The sequence below is a fragment of the Podarcis tiliguerta genome (assembly GCF_965153285.1).
Source record: "Podarcis tiliguerta genome assembly, chromosome: 14".
Classification (NCBI taxonomy): domain Eukaryota; kingdom Metazoa; phylum Chordata; class Lepidosauria; order Squamata; family Lacertidae; genus Podarcis; species Podarcis tiliguerta.
In genome coordinates this window covers 6,488,560-6,512,029 of record NC_139547.1, presented here as the reverse complement: position 1 = coordinate 6,512,029, position 23,470 = coordinate 6,488,560, and the positions used below count along the sequence as shown (strand labels likewise).

Sequence of the window (23,470 nt, the reverse complement as noted above, 5' to 3'; positions counted from 1 at the left end):
TAATCTGGTGAACTGGGTTCGCGTCTCCGCTCCTCCACATGCAGCTGCTGGGTGACCTTGGGCTAGTCACACTTCTCTGAAGTCTCTCAGCCCCACTCACCTCACAGTGTGTTTGTTGTGGGGGAGGAAGGGAAAGGAGAATGTTAGCGTCTATGAGACTCCTTCGGGTAGTGATAAAGAAGGATATCAAATCCAAACTCTTCTCTTCTTCTTCTTCCTGGTTGTGGCTCTGGGGACCACCTTTCAAGACCCAAGAAAGACGACCTCCTGATTTCCACAGGCCTTCACAGAGCATAGGAAGTGGCCTTATGCCAGGTCCAAATCCAGGAGCATAGGGGGGCAGGGGGGCCATGGCCCCAGACACACAATTTTGAGGGGGCGTGAACCAGGTTCCCCCATGCAGGGATGTCTGTCCCACCCTGCCTGTTGCCAGCGGTCTCTGGGCCCCAGAACCTCACCTGGCCTCGCCACTGTGTCCCCGGCACCATTGATAAATGGCTGTCCAACCAACTCTCTCTCCTTGCTTGGAGGGTGAACGGGTACGAATGGATGGAGGTGGGTGGGCAAGGGCTGACCTGCAGCTTGGCTTGGCTTGGCACTCCTCTCCATGCCACAGGGGTCAGGGAGGATTTGCCAATCAAGGGCCACAGGGGTCAGCCAGGCTCCCCCCTGTGAAGGCAGGCAGTGTAGGACAGCCCTGCTTGGCTCCAGTAGCAGGGGGGTAGGAGGGGGGTTGGACGCGGTCTGCCTCAGGTATCATCACAGGGGGGGGGGGTGACAAAAAAAAACCCTGGGTGGATCGCTGCGCCAATCGCCCCCCTGGGCAGATTGCCACCAATGCGCTGATTGCCACCAGTGGGCGCCGATTGCTGTGCCGATTGCCCCCCCATGGCGGCTCAACCTGCCCCCCCCCGGTGCACGGCATGGGTGCTGCTCTGGGTGCCTGAGTAGCTAGCTCCACCGCTGTCCAGTAGTGGAAGATGGGCTGGTACAGAGGGCTCTCTTCACCCACCGCACCTTTCCCCTGTCCAGCATGTGAGCCTCGGGTGTTGGCAAACACCACTACTCAAATCTTTGCCCACCCAGCTCAGTATTTTTGTCTTCTGTCTTGTAGTGACCTTTCTGGGATCTCCGGCAGAGAGGAGATCCCTTACCCACCGATATGCTGCTCTTCCCTGAGTGCTTTTCAACCAGAAATGCTTCGTGGGAACGAACTTTGTCCATCTGCATGCAGAACAGATGCTCTGCTGCTATATCCCATTTTGTCCTATTTTGACCTCCCTCCTCTAGTGATTGGTTCATATTATTGAGATATTCTTTGAACCAAAGCATTTTCAGGCACCTCCAAAAAACCAGCTGCTGTCTGGATTGCAATGAAATGCCCCGGGTTCTGAAGTCAAGGTATTTGCTCCTGGCTATGCCAACCTCGGGACACGGGTGGCACTGTGGGTTAAACAGAAGGTCGGCAGTTCAAATCCCCACAACAGGGTGAGCTCCCGTTGCTCGGTCCCTGCTCCTGCCCACCTAGCAGTTTGAAAGCACGTCAAAGTGCAAGTCGATAAATAAGTACCGCTCCGGCGGGAAGGTAAACGGCATTTCCATGTGCTGCTCTGGTTCGCCAGAAGTGGCTTAGTCCTGCTGGCCACATGACCCGGAAGCTGTACGCCGGCTCCCTCGGCCAATAAAGCAAGATGAGCGCCGCAACCCCAGAGTCGGCCATGACTGGACCTAATGGTCAGGGGTCCCTTTACCCTTTACCTATGCCAACCTCATGAATGTTCAGCTCCACTTCCCCCTCCCTTCAATCTTTTAATCCAGTGTTCCATCCTGCATTGATCCACAATGGTGTTTTGTATACACTTTGGGCTTTGGCCGGTGGATAAGAGACCTCCTTGCCTTTCCTAAACAGGGCAACAACATGCAACATGATCTCTGGCCTTGATGAAAATCAGATGAAGTCTGGATATAATGAGGGCTGATGTTCTCCCCTTCCCATATTACTGTCCTCTAGTCAGCTATTAATTTTTCATAGGAAATCAATCTGGTTGAGATTATGTTCAGGAACATTTCCTAACATTCTCATATTAAAAGGTAACATGAATCAAACATTTACAGCATCTATTAGTTAGGACAAAGAACAAACACACTGAGCTGGTAATAAGGTAGCAATGAATTCCTGATAGGTAGCATTCAGACACTCATTAGCCAATGGGGTCTGGTCTCAGCCACTTTTGCCCTCATCTTATGCGCAGCAGCCATGACCTGCACCTCTCTCTTGGTTCTTGAGGTTGCTGTTGCTGCAGCCGGCCAACTTGGCTACTTTTCTCGGGTGCACAGAAAGCTCACACACGGCCTGAATTATGGCAGCCCCCTGCAGTGGCTGGAGCTGGGCCACCTCTGCAGGAAGCATTCCAAAGCATTGTTGCCAAATGGCTGGGATGTAAAATTAAAAGCAAGCTGTGAAACATGATGTTGCATCAATGTAATTATTTCCACAACGCCCAAGAACACTGTGGACAACTGCCAGTTGTGACTTGGCCACTGCCAGGCCTGATGGATTCTTAGCACCAGGGAAGGACTGCCTTTGGAACGGAGCGTTGTGCTTTTCATATATTATGCATTGCCTTGGTCAGAGACCAGGGCCCAAATTCAACTAAATGACCTCACCAGTGGAAGCCCATACAAGGACTTCTGATAGCACAATGAGGTTTCCCACCCTCTCCCACTTCTGCCCCACCTAAATTGGCTTTGAGGGGGGCTTAGAAGAAACCCCAGAACAGTATGTTACGGGAGGAGAGGGGAGGATATATGTTTCTGCTGGAGCAATCTCCTTAGCACTCCATTGAATGCCCTTAAAATATACTGTTATAGGTGAGGGGAAACCTCCCTAAACCTAGAAATTAATAAATGGTAGGATTTTGATTTTTTGGGGTGTGAAGGGAGAAATACAAGCTGCAGAGGAATTCCTGAGCTAGCCTATGCAAAGCGACCTGGCCAAACTAGGACCATTAAGAAATAATACAGGGCCACTGAAAGCCATTGGCAATGCAAGAGAACTGTCCCTTCCCCCTTGCCCTGAGGTATGAACAGAGACAGAGGTTTGGAAGGCTGCCAGGGAAACTGGGTCTGGGGTGACAGGAAAAGAGAGTTTTTAGCAAGATGTTCTGGGAAGAGGAAGGAAGGAGGAGGACTGGGATCCATCTTGGGCAGGTTGGCTGCAGGCTGGCTGAGAGAGGGATGCCCTGGACTCCAGGGCTGCACTGTTGTGGGGGACAAGCCCCTCTTGAAATGACAATGCTGTCAGATTTAGACTTCCTCCATGAGGACTAAAGGTGTAGATAGGTGAATAAACCATAATTCTTAAAGCTACAACAGTCTCCGCCGTGTCTCAATTCTCCAAAGGAACACAGACATTTCTCACAAGACATCTCCAAGGCTTCCAGTGACACTGATGTTCTCTTTGAAATTCTGTTTTTATTTTTGTGCCTTTTGGGGGGCAAACATAATAATCCAAAGCAGCTCACACTGAAAACCTTTTTGTGTGTGTGGTAAACTCAGATAAACACTTTTGCATTGTTGTGTGGTTCAAACATCTTAGCACTGTCTCACCATTGCCTTTTTAAAGGGGGGAGTGGGGTGCCTAAATAATGAAAGTTGAAAGTAAATATGGAGAGAAACAGCACATGTTTTTCTCAGCAGAAACAGGAACTCTGCCCTGGTTATTTAGGGCAAATGTAGTAATGGGGAGAGGGATAGGGAGTGGAGGCATGGAAGGATCAGAAGGTGCCATGAAATATGGTTAATGCAAAGCCCAAGAAATAGGCAGGCACACCAAAACACAGCGTGAATTTCCACTTTTGCTACAATTCTCCATCTTCTGCCTTCCTTAGGAGGGTGTGACCGACCTCTAACACAGTTTGCAAGAACACACCTTGAACAGCCAAGGATGCGACTTCTTCTCATCTGCAAAACAAAAACGGCACATTTTTTAAAAATCTTCTGATACATTTTGCATGTTTTTAAAAGGCTCCTACACACATGCAGGCACGCAGAGCCACCTGACTTTAGAACACCACATTTTCATAACCTTTAACAAACATCTGAAGAAATTAAGCCTTGAATAAATTTTACAGGGACGACAGAGGACGAGATGGTTGGATAGTGTTCTCAAAGCTGCTAACATGAGTTTGACCGAACTGCGGGAGGCAGTGGAAGACAGAAGTGCCTGACGTGCTCTGGTCCAGGGGGTCATGAAGAGTCGGACACGACTAAACAACAACAACAAATTTTACAGTGTTGTGGCCCAAAACAACACACACACACACACACACACACACACACACCTCCATACCACAGACTGGTATCTGAGCAACTTCTCACCTCTCATATATCTAGAAAATGGAGGGGCAAGGAAAGTCCAGCTTAAGAAGTGTTTGTGTGTGAATATTTCCCCCTCACTCTAGAGGTCAAGACCTGAAATTAGGTCACCTGCAGAAGCCAAAAGCCACGCAACGGCGAATGGAGTGGTACGTGGCAAAAGGGTGGGGCAATGGTTAATAGACTCCTCAACTTTTTAATTGCTTTACTGTAGCCTATGGGCTCTGATGGGTCGGGATCACAGATAAATCCTGGATTAATTTCTTGCTTGACCAAATTGATTTCAAAGCCCAACAGATGGGTGGCAGACACATTATCTGGATTATCAGAAATTCCACAGAAAAGCTAGATAATACCAATAGATCAAATTATCATTTGACTTTATGTGGTCAGCATATATTATTTACCAAAATCTGGCTATTGTTTGCATTGTTCAAGCTTGGTTGGATGCTGTGCAAAATCCCTGGGTGTGACAAACTGAAATGCTGGCTCAATACATTCCTTATGCATTCCTCAAATTATTCAAATGTCATGTGAATTGTCTGCTTGGCTGATAGGCTTACAACAAGGGAAAAGTAATGAAGACGTTTTCATTATTATTTTCAAAACAAGCTATGGGTAAGGCTGGCCATTTCTGAAGAGCTTAACACACAGGAAAATGAAAACATAAAAAAAAGCATTGCTATATAATAACAGAGAAGTCCCCCCTGTTGAATCAGACCAAAGGTCCATCATCGCCCAGTCAGATACCACTAGCGGGACCTTGGATAGCTCAACTGGTGGAGCAAGAGACTCTTAACCTCATGGCCACAGGTTTGAGCCCCACATTGGGAAAAAGATTCCTACATTTCAGGGAGCGGGACTAGATGATCCTTATGGTCGCTTCCAACACTACAATTCTAGGATTCTAAGCAACAGATGATTAAGGCAAGAGCTCTCTTTTCCACTGCCTGGTCATAGCATCTCCTGCAAATGGAGAAGACCCATGCTAACAGCTATAAGATTAATGGTCAGCCTAGCCCAGAATTCTGTTGTTCACAGTGGCCACTCAGATGCTTCCCACTGAAGCTTACATGCAAGGCCTGCAGGTGATGATGACTAACCCCTGATTTTCGCCCTGCCCCTGGCACTTGGGTTTATACTGCCTCTGACCATGGAAATTCTATTTGCATGGAATTAACTTCCATGCGTTTATACTGAAAACTCCTCCATCTCTGCTCTTGCGCCAGTTCATTTGGTTCAAAGGCTACAGCTGGCCTTGCAAGGTCCAAGCTGTCATGCCAATTCTCTTTGGCAGGAACTCCTTCTCCTGCCATTCCTAAAACGTGTCATGCCTGATTTTTGTTTGCAAGACATGCCCCTTTCTGCCCATTAACACCCTCTTGTTTGTTGACCAACATTTCCAAAGCAAGGTCCTTTGAAGGTCTTCCTCTCCCCTGACCAGCCTGCCAACTCATTAAAGATAACATGGGGGGGGCTCCTCTGTGCCCCACAGAGGAGTTCTGGACACCTTGGACCACGGTTGTCTTCCACTGGCTAGTGGAGACCTTTTTGTTCCAGAAGGCTGTTGCCTCCCTAGGCAGATAATGCTTTATCTGAAGATCATGTTCTTATTTGCAGTGTCTGCCTTCACTGTGTTTTGCTGATTCAGTGGTCATTCAGAGTGTCATGCCCAGTTCTAGAGGTGGACCATCCTGTTCCACCACCTGAGGTGAAATGGGAAGGTGCCACCAACACCACCAAAACCTCACCAGCATCACACAGTGGTGGAGGAGGCTTCCAATTAGATCTCATGGAACTTTTGTGAGATCTTGCGGAAGACTTGAGATAGCTCCACAAGATTTTGGTGGAAGCTGTTGATGCCTTGCAGTTCTGACCGCAGCAGCTGCGAAGGGATAGGCGTCACCCCATGGGATTCCACCAGCCAAGATGGCTGCTTCAGTTTGCCCCAACCAGATGCCCTTAAGCGATGAAGCCCACAAGCAGGGCCTGAATGGAACACAGCCTGCTCCTCACTTGCAATTCATTGCCATTGGAACCCATTGTTCAGCCCAGACACTGAGGTCCAGCTCCAAGGGCCTTCTGGCGGTTCCCTCACTGTGAGAAGTGAGGTTACAGGGAACCAGGCAGAGGGCCTTCTCAGTAGTGGCGCTTGAGCTGTGGAATGTCCTCCCATCAGATGTCAAGGAAATAAACAACTATCCAACTTTTAGAAGACATCTGAAGTCAGCCCTGTTTAGGGAAGTTTTTAATGTTTGAAGTTTTATTCTGTTTTTAATGTTCTGTTGAAAGCCGCCCACAGTAGCTGGGGAAACCCAGCCATATGGGCGAGGTAGAAATAATAAATTATTACTACTACTACTACTACTACTACTACTATTACTATTACTATTACAGTGGTACCTCAGGTTACAGATGCTTCAGGTTACAGACTCCGCTAACGCAGAAATTTTACCTCAGGTTAAGAACTTTGCTTCAGGATGAGAACAGAAATCGGGCAGCAGCGGGAGGCCCCATTAGCTAAAGTGCTGCTTCAGGTTAAGAAGAAGAAGAGTTTGGATTTGATATCCCGCCTTTCACTCCCTTTAAGGAGTCTCAAAGCGGTTAACATTCTCCTTTCCCTTCCTCCCCCACAACAAACACTCTGTGAGGTGAGTGAGGCTGAAAGACCTCAGAGAAGTGTGACTAGCCCAAGGTCACCCAGCAGCTGCATGTGGAGGAGCGGAGACGCGAACCCGGTTCCCCAGATTACGAGACTACCGCTCTTAACCACCACACCACACTGGCTCTCAGAACAGATTTCAGGTTAAGAACAGACCTCCAGAACAAATTAAGTTCTTAACCTGAGGTACCACTGTATTATTATTGGCAGTGGAGGGAAGGCACTGACATCACAGCCACCTGTTGGAGGCTAAGGGTGGACATGCCCTTTCCTGCCAAATGCAAACAGGTCGGCAGTATCTCAAATGCCCCTGGGTGGAAACACCTTCAGGCACTGCCTAGCGGGGTGTGAATCAGGGCCCTGGAAGCCCCAGCAACATGCCACCTTGATGCTTACTCTACTGGCAGCAAGTAAGGGACAGTAACTCACAGCAAATGAAGCGACTCAGTTTATGGTGCCTCTTCCTGTCATTGCCCTGTCAGGTGAAGGCACCAGCTGTTTAGGTGCTCAGCCTGAAAGGATGCTTGGGGAAGGAGTGGCTGCCTTGGGGTGGCCCCTGAGGCACCTCCACATCTGGGATGATGATCTGGATGAGGCCCCTGTGGAGGAGGGGGGGAGGCATGTGAGGCTCAGGTGACCCTGCGATGAGGATCAGCTCAGCTATGGGGCAGTAAAACATGCAGCTTGCTAGTCAGCACCCAGCGGCCAACCAGGTACTGTTGGTTGGTTAAGGTAACTTCTCATTTAGCCAAGCTTTGCTTTTGAGGGTAAAGAGATTTCAGCATCAGGGCTGGCCTGAAATGGACTGAAGCAGCCACCTCCAGTGGTGGAATCCTGCGGGGACACTGCCCTGCCCGCCCCTGCCACATCTAGAGAAGCAAAGAGAAGTGGCGGTGGTGGGTTCAGCAGAGATCTAATCCTGGCTGCGCCTTCTCCTCACTTCTCCCATGGCACAGCAGGGCACCCAGAAGCTGCAGCCGCACCACTCTGGAAGCAAATCAATCTCTTAAGCTTAAGCTAAGTATTCTCTATAAAATTGAATATAAATATACGTGTCAAGACTTTGACCACTGAAGAAGCCTGGAAAACTCTCTTGGGAGTGTGCTACCTGCAGGCCCCAGTTAAAGGGCCCCATGGGGGGTGAACAGCGGCCTTTTGATTACTTGGACTGCCAGGGCAAAACAGGTGCAAAACGCCGGCACCCTGTCGCCTACAATTTCATTGTCCACAACTTTATCAACATCTTTCTACAATTCTACTAGCATCTCTCGGTGTTGTGAATATCACCGAACTTACCTTTCCTTGGTATCTTCACGAACTTATCTAAAAGGCTGAGTGAAGCAGCCTATTGAAACCAGACATCATTTTAGGCTGGGTAGTTCACAAGTCTTTGTGGCTTTGTTTAATGTTTTGTATTTTTCTCAGAAGGTTGATAAGGTATGTATAATTATTGTTCTGTGTATATTAATCGCCAACGTGTTGCATGAGTCGCACTACACCGCCCTGGAAAGCACGGCTTTGGCACAGGGGTCAGAGGGGGGTTGGCAAGTTCCCGTTTCACCTCCAGCAGTGAAGCAGGCTGGGCAGCCCCTGGTGGGCACCCTTCCCATCTTCCCGGCACTGCTGGGCTTTTGCTTGCCCAAAGATTAAGAGGCAGGCATCAAGAAGGACCTGGGCTCCTCTCTCCAGACCTCTCTTTTCAAACAAGGGCTTCTGTCAGAAGTGTCTTGATTTCTTATCACATAATTCCATCCCTACAAGCAGCAATAAATAATTCATGTCCCCGGGTCTTTGTTGCGGGTCCCCAAACTGCCTGGCAAGGGGAGGCTGACAGCTGTGTCAGGGCAAGCGCTGAAGATCTGGCGTGACAAGGCGACTAACAAGTCGTCATCCCACCCACCCCCGCCCCCCCGGTCAGTCAATGGGGGGAAGTCGACAATCGCACAGAGTGTGAAAACAAAACCCTGAAATGAAATGAAGCTGTCCCTTTCTCTCTCTCTCTCTAGATGCTGGCTATGAGCTGATTTCCAGCCCCATAACCTCTGGCCACATTAGAGGACTCCCAGCCGCCCTCTCTATCCTTCACTCTCGCCTGTCCATTTACGCCTGTCCACGGATCAATATGAGCAATTCTTGGAGAAATACGACGTCGCCATGGCAACCAAGCTACAAATTCTCAGTGGGAAGCAACGAGCCCCGTAGAAAAGTCTCTGGAGGTTTCCCGACCGAGGAGGAGGAGGAAAGTTCTTTAAAATGCAGGAATGGACAGAGGCCAAGGCTGGGGAAATTCATGACTCCTTGCAAAGGCAATGATTGCAAAGAGAGCAAGCCAGGCAGAGCTCTCAGATGCAGCAGAGAGGCTGTGGCAGTAAACATATTCTCTGGCGCACCTCTGCCTGTGGGCTAAATCTCCCTTAACTCCTCTGCTGCTGGCCTGACACCTCTTGGATTTCAAGCTGCAGATCTCTGAGAGAGGGGGGAAAGGGCTCCATTTAAAGGGAGCTAATGGCAGAAATACCGTATTTCCCCCCGCTATATAAGACGCACTAGATCACAAGACGCACCTAATTTTTGGAGGAGGAAAACAAGAAGAAGAAAAATATTCTGAACCTCAGAAGCCAGAACAGCAAGAGGGATCACTGTGCAGTGAAAGCAGCAATCCCTCTTGCTGTTCTGGCTTCTGGGATAGCTGCGCAGCCTGCATTCACTCCATAAGACGCACACACATTTCCCCTTTTAGGAGGGACAAAGTGAGTCTTATAGAGCAAAAAATACGGTAATCAAAAGCCAGAATATACATTTCCTTCAAAGGGAACCAGATCATGGAGAGTATTTGCAACTGCAGGCTGTTCGTTGTTACAACCAAACGAGGCCACGGGATATGCTCTTTTTGTTCCTCAAATTGCTGACTTTTATTGTTTTTGAGCCAGTCTCAGAAGAAGCTCCTGCCCTTCTTTAACTTAGGTGTTGGTGCTAACCTTTAAAGCCCTAAACGGCCTCGGTCCAGTATACCTGAAGGAGCATCTCCACCCCCATCATTCAGCCCAGACACTGAGGTCCAGCACCAAGGGCCTTCTGGCAGTTCCCTCCCTGCGAAAAGTGAGGTTACAGGGAACCAGGCAGAGGGCCTTCTCGGTAGTGGCGCCCGCCCTGTGGAACACCCTCCCACCAGATGTCAAGGCAATAAACAACTATTTTACTTTTAAAAGACAACTGTTTAGTTTTTAATGTCTGACACTGTACAGTGATACCTCGGGTTACATATGCTTCAGGTTAAATACACTTCAGGTTACAGACTCTGCTAACCCAGAAATATTACCTCGGGTTAAGAACTTTGCTTCAGGATGAGAACAGAAATCGTGCTCCGGCGGCACGGCAGCAGTGGGAGGCCCCATTAGCTAAAGTGGTGCTTCAGGTTATGAACAGTTTCAGCTTAAGAACAGACCTCCAGAACGAATTAAGTTCTTAACCCGAGGTACCACTGTATTGTTTTTAATATTCGGTTGGAAGCCACACAGAGTGGCTGGGGAAACCCAGCCGGATGGGCGGGGTATAAATAATAAATTATTATTATTATTATTATTATTATTATTATTATTATTATTATGGCACAAGAAGAATTGTTCCTCCTGCATTCCTGGGCAGCGCTAGAAACCAAGCCCAGCTCAGAGCAGGTAAATGGTGGCAGGCTCCTTTTCACCTCCCTCCTGGAGAATCCTGTGCTCTGAAATCCAATCGTGCAGCCCACAGCCTGAGGTGGGGTCTGAGATGACTTCAGGGACCTGACATGGATTTCAGGCTGCTGCACCCTTTCACTGAAAATTAAATCTCAGCAGTGCTCCTTGGGGAAGGATCAGGCCGCTCGGCAGCTGCCCTCTCAGCAGCACACATGCGTGGCTAGATTTGGGGAGCTTTTAACTAAGCTGACAGAACTCAGCTTATGGTTCACAGATTGGCACACAAAGATGTAGGAGAAGAAAATATATTGGTGGCAGGAGGGCAGGGGGGAGGGAATGGATGGACAAGGCTGCTTAGCCCTTTCGTGAGTGAGAGACAGCACTCTGCAAATTCTCCGGAATACAGCCCTGGCTGACTGGGTCGAAGGAGGGACATGTCATAACTTCAGTACTTTGTGCACAAATATATATCAGTCCACAGGATGGTCCAGGAGATCCCCCCCCCCTATTAAAATATTAGGAAAATAATATTAGGAAAAAGGTCGCATTGGGAAGAGAAGCGCAAACAGCAGAAATAAATAGGAGGCTAAAATAATCACGAGCAGCTGTTGGAAAATTTAGCTTTATATCAATATATATATATATACAGTGGTGCCTCGCAAGACGAATTTAATTCGTTCTGCGAGTTTTTTCGTCTTGTGAATTTTTTCGTCTTGCGAAGCACCGCTGTGCATTGATGGTTTCCCATAGGAATGCATTGACGGTTTTAAAAAAAAGGCGCAAGACGTTTTCGTCTTGAGAAGCAAGCCCTTAGGGAAATCCGTCTTGCGAAGCAACTCAAAAAATGAAAAACTCTTTCGTCCTGCTAGTTTTTCGTCTTGTGAGGCATTCATCTTGCGAGGTACCACTGTAACCTTATATTTGAAAGCTAAAGTGTTTGATATGCGCATTTTATCTGTGATGGAGCGGAGAACTGGACCATGACACAGAGAAACGTGAAAGCACAGCATGTCATAGAACAGGCCAGCTAAGAAAGATCATTAAAAGATGGAAAAGATAATAAATGGATACGACAAAGATCAAAAGTTGGAGATGTAGTGGGAAGTGAAAATGGACACATGCAGGACATGTGACAAGAGATGAAACAATGAAGAGAGCTTGGCATCTATCCAAAGATGGATGTGAGAAGAGGTAGAAGGAGAAATACAGTAGTTGCTGATCTGGAGAAAAAGGGAAATGCAACAATACTGCTTCCCATTAAATTTTCTCAAGAGCAGCATGATTGATAGTTGAACAGCGCCCTGGTCCTTTTTTTCTGGGAAAGAAGAGATCACTATCTGATCCATCCAGCTTCTCATCTTGAGTCTATCACTAATTCTTATGGCAGAGACATCACCTTGCCAACAAAGGTCCGTATAGTTAAAGCCATGGTTTTCCCAGTAGTGATGTATGGAAGTGAGAGCTGGACCATAAAGAAGGCTGGTTGCCGAAGAATTGATGCTTTTGAATTATGATGCTGGAGGAGACTCTTGAGAGTCCCATGGACTGCAAGAAGATCAAACGCATCCATTCTTGAGGAAATCAGCCCTGAGTGGTCACTGGAAGGACAGATTGTGAAGTTGAGGCTCCAATACTTTGGCCACCTCATGAGAAGAGAAGACTCCCTGGAAAAGACCCTGCTGTTGGGAAAGATTGAGGGCACAAGTAGAAGGGGACGACAGAGGACAAGATGGTTGGATGGTGTTCTTGAAGCCATAAACATGAGTCTGACCAAACTGCGGGAGGGAGTGGAAGACAGGAGTGCCTGGCGTGCTCTGGTCCATGGGGTCACGAAGAGTTGGACACGACTAAACAACAACAAATTCTTATGGCAAACTTCTTATATCAGCTTTGCCCTGCCTGGACCTGGATGAAAGGGGCTCCAAATTCCCCAGAGACAATTGGCTAGATGTAGGCATTGCCCCAAAGGAAAGCACATTGCCTTGACCCCTCTGCCTTGCCTGCTTTCTCACACAGCTGCACCAGGCAAGCACCTGGGATTCTCTCACCTGGATTTTCCGACTCTTCCAAGACCTGCCTCTCAGCCGTGTCTTTTCCTTCTTGGAGGTCTGCAGGTGTTGCGCAGTTGTCACAACTGGTGGCAGCTAAAAGAAAAAAGAGAAGAACAGTAATACTCTAGCAAATAGCTATCTTTCTTTCAGCTGCTCTTTCTATGCCGAGGTCACATTTTCTTAGTTTTGATACTAAGCCCTCCCAATCCCAAATGTCTTAAGATTTAACAAAATAAATGTGAATATATATCAAACCAGGAATGAAACAAGTATGAAACCCTTCATCTTCCTTCTCTTTCCCAGTATCTGCACCCAGCACAACTGTTTTCCCCAGTCACTGATACACTCTAAGAACGGAGCCAGCTTTTAGGAATAAGAACTTCTGGGGCAATGGAGAAAGAAGCACCACAGCGGAGGAGGTGCCCAACAATTTGCAGGGAAATTCATGGGGGAACCTGGGAGAAGGCAACATTCATAGCCTCTAGTGCATATATACCAACATATATTGTACGGGAAACAAACAAGATGAGAAAGAAATCCTAACATCTACATCTCTATACCGTGGTACCTTGATTCTAAAACTTAATCCATTCCAGAAGTCCGTTCCAAAACCAAAGCGTTCCAAAACCAAGGCACGCTTTCCCATAGAAAGTAATGCAAAATTGATTAATCTATTCCAGACTTTTAAAAACAACCCCAAAACAGCAATTTAACATGAATTTGACTATCTAACAAGATCTAAAATGAAAGCAATAAACAACATACTGCCGTCACACAATCAATCAATAGGTGAACTGGGTTCCACACAGTCACACACACACACACACACACAGCCACAAAAATGCAAAATAAATAGCAAAAACAGACAGATCACAGTGTAACACTCGAAACGGAGCATGTTTGACTTCTGAAAAAAGTTCGCAAACTGGAACACTTACTTCCAGGTTTGCAGTGTTTGAGTTCCAAGTTGTTTGAGAACCAAGGTAAAAAAAGGTAAAGGAACCCCTGACCATTAGGTCCAGTCGTGGCTGACTCTGGGGTTGCGGCGCTCATCTCGCTTTATTGGCCAAGAGAGCCGGTGTACAGCTTCCGGGTCATGTGGCCAGCATGACTAAGTCGCTTCTGGCGAACCAGAGCAGCGCATGGAAATGCCGTTTACCTTCCCGCCGGAGCGGTACCTATTTATCTACTTGCACTTTTGAAGTGCTTTCGAACTGCTAGGTTGGCAGGAGCAGGGACCAAGCAATGAGAGCTCACCCCGTTGCGGGGATTCGAACCGCCAACCTTCTGATCAGCAAGTCCTAGGCTCTGTGGTTTAACCCACAGTGCCACCCACGTCCCTGGAGAACCAAGGTGCCACTGTATAAACTTTTTGCTGGCCTGTTGTCACACTGTGATAATAGTCTGAGCTGCCAAGGGGAGCAAGAGGCACATGGACTAAGCTGAGGTTCGGAAGACTGTCCTTCCAGGAATGCACCTCAGAGCCTGAATGGGTCACCTCAGGAGAAGGAGGAGAGGAGGGGGAGGGTAAATCTGATTGTTTTGCTGCTGTTAGCAGATCATAATTCTGTTCAGGCTGCAATACAGCTAAGCACACCTTTTGAAAGTCAGGAGCATTTGGTAAACAGGCAAATCTATCTTGGACTAGTGAAAGCATTCAGAAGCTTCTGGGAACAAAGTGAATAAATATAATTGTAAATTAGCAAGCACGGCTTATCACTTGTAGCTATAACTTAATTTAAGTTGTGTTACAAGCTCAGCAAGACTTCTGAGCAGCTTCAAATCTAATTCGTCAAAACCATTTTCCCACCAAAGCTTGCAAGAAAACCATTAATGAAGTCTAGAGTGATTGTGTTCATTTTGACTTCTCTGCGAGGGAGCAGAATGCAAATATTCCCAGGTGAAACCTGCTCAAGGTTGCTTCACATCTCCAGAGGAACTCAATAGCTGCATTGTGTCATTTGAAAGATGCTGAATGCCTCATGGAGTGGCACAGCTCAAAGAAGGGATGGGAAATCACAGCTGGAAGTGACCTGTAAGGCTCTTTTGGTCAGCGGCTCAATCCTGGTACTGGGGCACTTGGTAATCTGGTGGTGTAGTTTTTAAAAGGTAGGGAGGTTACAGAAATGTAGAGTTGGGGTCTAATGTGTAGTAAGCTCTTGCTGTTATACTGATTAAATGTCAGCGTCTTCATTACAATTTTTGGAGAGCAGATTAAAGAATTAATTCCAGAGGCCCTGAAATTAGGACTCTGAAGTGAGTAGAGCACCATATGGCAGTGGGGAATATCTCTTAGAGACACCGACATAGATGGGGTCAGCCAGGAGACTAGTGTCAACAGTTAGCAAGGGCAGAGCAGCAAACACCAATAGGCACTCTGTGTAATTTCCAGAGAGCAAGATGACCTTTCTTTCTCCTTATGGATACAAAGACCATATCTGACAGCTGCACATGGCCTGAATGAAGTCAGAGAGATAGAAGAGGAGAAGGGGAGCATGTTAACCCCTTATTAGACACCCACTGCGGTTAGGAAGTGACACATGGCTCCAAAAAGGCTGAATTCAAGCCTTGGTTACCTATGTCTATAACATGCGATTAATCTGACACCCAAACACCACATGTATGTTCTATATAAAGCAAGTGTGAGAACTCATGTCACCAGGAGGCAGTTCCATGAAGCCAGACCCTCAACCGCCCTTCAGCACTGCCATCCGCAGATGCCAGGGGCACAAACTCCAAAGCCATATCATGCCACATCCACACTCATGTTGGTGCAGTCAAAAGCCCCCAAAGCAGCCTTTCTCAACCTGTGGGTCCCCAGATATTGTTGAACTACAACTCCCATCGCCCCTAGCTAGCAAGGCCAGAGCTCAGGGATGATGGGAGTTGTAGTCCAACAACATCTGGGGACCTACAGGTTGAGAACCGCTGCCCTAAAGCAATCAGGTCCCTTTTAAGGGTAATAGAGACCATACTGGGGCCAGAAGCCAAAACCCTCCTTTGGGCTCAGTTTAGCTAGAGCTCTCCATGGTGCTGATAACTACTTCTCTGCTCTGTGTGTTTGAGACCTGGCATTCCACTATGATCTGATTACACATTTTAGAGTACAAGACACCTGTCCACTGACTTGCTTTTCTGGACTTTTGACTCTGGCTCTGCTCATTAGACCCTGGATGGAATTGGCTTCTCTGGAACCAGGGCCCAGCTGTGCTCCCCCCACAACCCCTCTAGCAGGGTCTTCTGCCTGAAACAGGACACTGGAGTGCAAGTGTAATCTGTAAATGAAATTTAAATGATAGCAGTAAATGGCTAAAGGAATGACTCGCAGGATCCCGAAGGCAATAAGCAAAGGAAGTTCAAGCTGGTGCTTTGCTGGCACCATATCATCCCAGGCCAATGGCATTGCCTGGGCAATGGAGACTTTACTGCAAAATGGAGGAAGATCCATGCCAATTATGCCTGAAGCACAATCCAGATCTATGCAACATATTAAATTTTGAGCCCATTTGATTGGGAGAGGCTGAGGGACCTCTAGGTCTTATTCAATTCTTAAGGAGGGGTCTTATATATTTACCCCTCCAACGTGCTCAGGGCATACCGTCCAGTGATCCCTCTTCCCAGAGCAACCCTGCAGGTAAGGTAAGATGACTGGCCAACCAACCCAAGACCACACTGGGAGCTTCACAAGTGGGGATTGAACCCAGCTCTCCCCAGTTCAATTATGATCCTCCAGCCCCAACACCACACAGCTGATCCAGTAGCAACTGATGACCCTACTGTGGATGGGGTGGCAGTTCCCCCCTAGATTTCAAGAGGAGACGACTTGTTCATTAGGGAAATACAGATTTTCTGAGAGCCATTGTACTCCTAAGAGGAAGCACCTGCTCCTCTCATTAAGGGTGGTTAGTTGGACTCTGGCACCTACAAAATGCAAAGGGGGCAAGAAACAGCTCTCCTAATTTGTAATAAATTTGAAACTGGAATTGTTTTGTTTTCAATATATGTTACCTACTGCATATGTAACTTTGAGGTGTTGTACAGGAAGTGATCCATGCATGAAAATAAATAAACAGAGCAACTCACTTCTTTGGCCTGCAAATGTGGGCAAAGTGGAGCACAATTAATAGATACGTTTGCAGTTTAAAAACAACAACAGTGGCAGCACAAGCTGCTAAAAAACTGGGATGATGAAGGGGCCTCGGTGTGAGCCTTCTTCGCATGGTCATGTTATCTGTCTGCTGCCCTAAGCTCTGCAAAACTGTTGGGATCATCTCCTCAGATTAGAGGCTCTAGCTCCAAGATGTTTCAGCAGCTCCCAATCCAATTAAACAGAAGTTAAATATACAGAAGGGTCTATTGAGCCCAATCATCTCCATTTTTTCTTAAGACTGAAAAACCATGTAATTGTAGGTTATACAACAACTTAATCTGACTTAAAACCTAATATCAACCTCCTGCTTTATAAGTGCACTTGGTTAAGCTGGCTTGTGATACTGGTGTGCTCAGTTTGGGGGTCGTCATTATCCTTTATTAAGTTACTTGTAATCCTAAAAGCCTGTGACTGGGTCTAGATTTTTGGCAAAGATCCAGGGATTTCCCTTCTCAGAGGACGGGCTGATTGAACAGACCTCTATGGCAAGTCTGAAGTTTCTGAGTGAGCCACAGAGCAGAGTTTGATCAGCAGCCCTGCCAGCTAAGGAGCTCCTCCTTATGAGATCCTATTTGACTACCACATGACATGGCAGAGCCTGGGAGGGATGTGTGTGTCAGAATATGACTGGGTTTAACTGCCAACCTAGCAGTTCGAAAGCACATCAAAGTGCAAGTAGATAAATAGGTACCACTCCGGCGGGAAGGTAAACGGCGTTTCCGTGTGCTGCTCTGGTTCGCCAGAAGCGGCTTAGTCATGCTGGCCACATGACCCGGAAGCTGTACGCTGGATCCCTCGGCCAATAAAGCAAGATGAGTGCCGCAACCCCAGAGTCGTCTGCGACTGGTCCTATTGGTCAGGGGTCCCTTTACCCTTTTAAAATAATATTCACCAAACCTCCATCCAGCTTTGGAGAAACTCATTGCGGAGGAGGGACTCTTTCAAATGCCAGGTACGCCTCAAAATGAACAAGGTCTGGAGTGACTTGTTTAACAACAGGGGTGTTACATTATGCACAGCCCTTGACTGCAGAATAAAATCATTTTCATTTCACATACTAAGTCTCATAATGAATTGGTGGCATTTAGGGAATAGAATACTTATTTGGTTTCAGTGCTCTTTTAAAAGAAGTCCCTACTTTCTGTAAATGGCAATGTGATCTTTAATTCTACTGTCACCTGTGCTGGCAGGGTGGGGAATATATATATATAAACACACCAAAACAGCCTGGAGGTGTATTCAAAGGACATCAACAGCAAGCGGAATTACAGGACTGGAAACTTCTTTCCCGTTTTCCCACCCAAAACAAAGCTTTCAATACTGTTTCTACAAGCAGGAGCTGATGCTGCTGGAACATGGGAGTAACCATGATTTATTTTAGGGGGGCAGGCTTTATGTGTTTTTTTGGGGGGGCAGAACTGAGTTATCTGTGACACATTTGGTCAGTTGGTTAAGTATTTTATTTATTTACTTGGTTTAGGTGGGCAGCTGCCCCCCTGCCGTGCCCATGTGCTGGAAGCAGAGACCAACATTTCCCTACTTTCCCAGCCAGGGCCCCTCCACCAACCATCTACCACCCCCACGAGCACAGAGTACGCCGAAGAAGAAAGAGAAGAAAACAAAGAAGAGAGATGACAACAAGAAAGAAAGAAAGAAAGAAAGAAAGAAAGAAAGAAAGAAAGAAAGAAGAGATAAAAGGAAATGAAAAGAAAAGAAACAGGAAGAAGAAAGGAAAGAGAGAGAGGGAAAAAAGAAGAGGAAAAAGAGAAAAGGGAAAGAAACAATAAAGAAAGATAAAAAGGACTCTTCCCATCTGCCAGTTACCTTAAAAAAAAGAACAAGATATTCAGTCCATGATAACTGTCTCCACTTTCTGTTAAACCATGATTATTTTAAGTGTCTCAAAATCATTTGATTCCTCTCTGACTTTTGACACCAGTTTCAGGGCAAACCCATTTAGCTATTGTTTACCCTCACAAGGACCCAGGGAGGCAGGCCAGGACCAGTCTTCTCCAGGACTGATGAGGAACTGAACCACAGAGAGCTGGGATGGAGGTGGAGGTGGAGGGAGGGAAGGAGGGAGAGAGAAAGAGAGCACTTACGAGACTGCCTTATAGAGGAAGATCATTGCCCCCGCCCCCAGCTTGGGCAACTTAAGCTGCTCCCAAATGCCCTGATTTTGTCTCCATTCATCTACCGTGTTGCAAAGGGATTTGATCCAATTCATTTGGCTGTTAATGCAGCTGACTTGACAACTAGCCTCCTGTTAATTCTGGTGAGGAGGCAGATGTGTTGAGACCAGACAGCGATCTCTCCCAAATCAGCACGAGACAGCAGGGTGTGACATCAGGAATTGATTTTATTGTAATTGCCAGAACCCAAGAAAGGCCTATGGAGATGGGGGACAAGACACATGATCCAAAAACTAGAGTGGGGAGCTTGTGGTCTTCTAGATGTTGTTGGACCTCCATCACCCCCAGCAGTCAGCAAGGTCAGGGAGAAGGATGGGAGGTACAGTCCAACAACAGGTGCCCCAACACAGCCTTTAAATTAATGTCAAACTTGAGGTCAGCCCAAGACATTTTGCTTCCTCTAGCAAATGAGGCCTCCACCTCAAGTCAAGATGAACATGCTGAACATGACTCAACTTATTTTGGAACCTGATGCAGAAAACCCAACAGGCTCCTTTCTTTCTCCCTGACAATAAAATTACAATAATCAATGGAATAATCAATAATTTGCTGTCTTTTCATAATATGCCAAATCAGCTGCCTGAGGCAGTCACCTTATTCTGCCTAATAGTACAGCTGTCTCTGTTCAAACTGCAAGTGGTTCATAAGCAGAGCCTTATAAACATGCAAACGTACATATCTCATGAAGCGAGCTGTAGTCCAAAATGCTTACACCACAATCAGTGTGTTAGTCTTTAAGGTGCCACAAGACTCTTGGTTGTTCATCAGACTTACGAGCTGTATGCAATAAGATTAGCCTTACAAGCAGACAGAGCAGGGATCTCCGTTGAGGATCAGAGCAATGAGCATGAGACTTCCATCTGATTCAAACTGAGAGCTCTCTTTGAGTTTTATCAAAAGCCAGAGGAGGCTTAAACAGCTGTCATCTGCAAAATGTCATCACAGTGCATCATCATAGGGACACTGTGGTGGTCAACTGCCACAACCGTCAGTGTCAAGCAGTAAAACTTCAGACCATGGAGATCTGCAAAGACTTGGACTTGATCTATAACTGCAAACTATCTATCATATCTATCAATCAATCTACTGAATCACTCAGTAGATTTGCAGGTGAAGCAATACACAGATTCCATGGCGCTGCAATTATTTTCAAAATACATATTTGGCAAGATGTATAAATCGTTGTGCAAGAATCTTCAGGTTACTGTGCCTATGAGTAGGTATATACAAGTAAACACAAATTTAGAGCGGTGATAAAATAATCAATCACACAAGAAACCAGCATTTGGTTACAGTTCCTCCAACCAACCAGAAGACACCCCACCTCATTTGGCCTAGTGGAGAAAAGGTCAGAAAGCAATTTTGAATAATAAACGAGACCTCCTGACCTCCTGACCCAAGTCTGGCAGGGTCAGTGGCAGCCCTTTTCACCAAATGCTGATGGCAGAGACACAGACAGCTCCACTAATGAGCTCCTGGATAGAGCAATTGCCAATCTGGAGGTCACTGGCCTGCTGCTTCACAGGAAGAGGAAAGTGATGCTCTATTTGGCTGAAAGTGGAAGCCAAGGGGGTCAAGGAAATCCGGAATGTTGTTGTTCCTCCTAAGGCCAATCCCAGTGTGGGCATGATCTCATGAGGAGGTAGCACGTCACCAGGTCCACTGGAGAAAGATCACTAGCACAAATCTGCAATGCTGCCTTAGCTCCCACTCAGTGTCATGAACTGGCTAGATGCAGAGGAATGGTGGAAGGCACCAGTGGGGGAACCCCGAGAGAAGAAGGCTCAGAGCCTGTGGACTGGTAAGTGGATGATGATTAGTGGTCAGAGGCAGAAGACTGGGAGGTGTTGGTGTTGGAAGAGGTAACAGGGTTTAGTGAGCAGAGAGAGGCTGTGGCAGAAAGAAGTGCAGAAGCAGAAGTGGAAGCAGAAGAGGAGAGAGGCCAAGAGGCAGAGACGAGTCAGGCTGGTGAAGATGCCAGGGTGCTCCCTCTCCTGCTACAACAAGCTCCCCTTCCCCCAGTATCCCAGGACCAGGAGAGGTATCAAGTGGAAAGAGAAAAGACAGGGGCCTGTGTAGTCTCAGATTGCTTGGGAAGCACCCTGGTGAGGAGGAGATTTAGTCAGGTATGGGAATATGAGGAACTTCAGTCTCCACAATTGCCTTGTAGGCGCAAGACCTACCAAGAAGAGTTGCCGAGCTCATTAGGCCTGGCACTCATGAGCAAGTCTTGTTTCTTCTAATAGAGTTGAGTTCACTTACTCAGTGTGATTTTTTGCTGGTTAGCTCCTTGATGCTCAGCCTCTTCATCCCACATGTGTCAGGAAGAGACTGACAGGCTCTTTGTAATCTTCTTGAGTTGGGTCAGATCCGGGGATCAGCTAGAAACCTCAGGGAAGCCCAGCACTGCAGCAGAATGAAAATAGCTGCATGCACACCCACACATACCATATTAGTCTCTAGCCAAACATTAAACATCAAATGGTCTCAGCTCCTGTAATTTCTATCTGTATAATCACTGTGATTAATAGCCCAAAGTTGTCCATCTAGTTCAGCATGCTGCTTCTCCCTACAGCAGCCAGCCACAGGCCCGAATGGAAGCCCCACAAGGATATGAGGGCAACAGGCCCCCTCCTGTTGTTTCCCCTTCAGAAAATGCCATTCAGTGGCACACACATCTCATGAACCAGGAGGTCCCATCCATGTGGTCATAACGGGCCTCTTGCATGAACTTGTCTAATTCCCTTTTCAAAGCCACCTGACCTTGTGGCCGTAGACGCACCATGTGGCAGTGCATGAAGACTGACAAAAGTGACACTGCTCTCTGCCCACTGTTTATGCACCATGCCTGATTTTACAGCCTTCTACCATGTCCTCTCTTAGTTGCTCTGTTTTCTAAACCCCAAAATCCCCAAACACTTTGGCCTTCCCTGCTACAGCAGATGCTCCATCTTCCCACAGAGGAGAGGATTTTCTAAATGCAGATTTTCAAATTCGAACAACCACTATATTTTAAAAGTTCCCTGTCTCCTTACTATGGAACCCCTAAGCCTCATTAAAGCGATTTGTAGCAGTTTGTTTTCCCCTTGTGGTTTAGGTCATTTGTGCGTGCCCCCACCCCACAAGAGTTCTGGTTCTTTTCCAGATTTCTGACCTTCTTGAATCTGAAGCCAAGCGCATTTGCAGACAGCTGCAACACGAGAGCCTCCTCGTCCTCCCCTGCCATTGACCTTCAACCTGATCTGAAAGAGCCACCTTCTTTCCGAGAGAGAAGTTATTCATTTACTGTAATAGCCTCCTGAGCAACGGCTGGCAATTGTGCCCAGATGGGATTCTGTGGGGCTTCCAGCTCCAGAACCAGCAGGAGGCTGCAGTTGGATCAGCTGGGGCTGCAAAAGTTGATCTTTAAAAATATGACTGGTGTGTGAAATTAAAGGAAAAGAGTGTGTGTGTTTCAGTGCAAGCAGGGCGGGAGGAGGGATTAAAAACAACAGTTCCTATCATTTTGCCTGCGTCTATTCTCCACTTACTGTTCCTAAGCGGAAATCTAATCTTCTCTGTTGGGGACAAATGGGGAATCTGCAGTGCAGCTTTTCCGCTGGGCCAGATATATAAATGCGGTGGCTCTTTCATTCAAAAGTGCAAAGAAATGAAACGGACTGGATGGGGGGGAATGGAAGCACCAGCTCTGCAAAGCCGAGCTGCAGGTGGCGATGGAGGAGACAGCTTGTGAGGCATGGAGGGCATTTATCACAACCCCTAGACAAGTTATTGAGCTGTCTGTGAAAAACAGGAAGAGTTCTCGCAGAAGGCAGTGGCTGAGGCCCTTGATTGATAGAGTGAGATGATGCAAAGCTGTCTGATGGCCTCTCTGTGAAATAGCGCAGAGGAACTCAAGGTCTTTCTTGACAATCCCTGACCACAGATGAACAGCTACTTTATTACGGCGCAGGGAAAGGTTGCACCTTGCTCCAGACTCACCCACCCGCCGATGCACACAGTTAACTTCACCAACAACCCCCTGTGCGTTTAAGGGGTCTGCAGACTTCGTAGGATTTAAAGGGACAGCAGATTCCATTAGTTCAAAGGTGCGATTCCCCCCCACCCCCATGCAACGAAAGTACCGGTAACTGGAAATAATATAGCCAATCCGTACTATGCTGTTCTGGGACCAGGCAAGAATATCGGGGAGCTGTGCTTACACCTTCTGAAACCTTGACATTGTCAGCCTCTATGAAATGCAGGGGTTTTATTTGTCTTTAAGCCATTTTACAATACAGTGGTACCTCAGGTTAAGTACTTAATTCGTTCCGGAGGTCTGTACTTAACCTGAAACTGTACTTAACCTGAAGCACCACTTC

The 23,470-nt window shown here is 47.1% G+C and overlaps 1 protein-coding gene across 1 annotated transcript in view; it reads right to left on the bottom strand.

Annotated features, from left to right (window-relative positions):
- Positions 1-3,468: 3,468 nt before the first annotated feature.
- Positions 3,469-23,470, bottom strand: part of WDR72 (WD repeat domain 72) — an 81,988-nt gene continuing 61,986 nt past the window's right edge. The window contains exons 19-20 of the mRNA XM_083413231.1: positions 12,765-12,860; positions 3,469-3,963 (exon numbers count right to left, since the gene is read on the bottom strand). Coding sequence (XP_083269357.1) covers positions 3,908-3,963; positions 12,765-12,860 — 152 coding nt within the window. The 3' untranslated portion in view covers positions 3,469-3,907. The remainder of the gene's footprint in view (positions 3,964-12,764; positions 12,861-23,470) is intronic.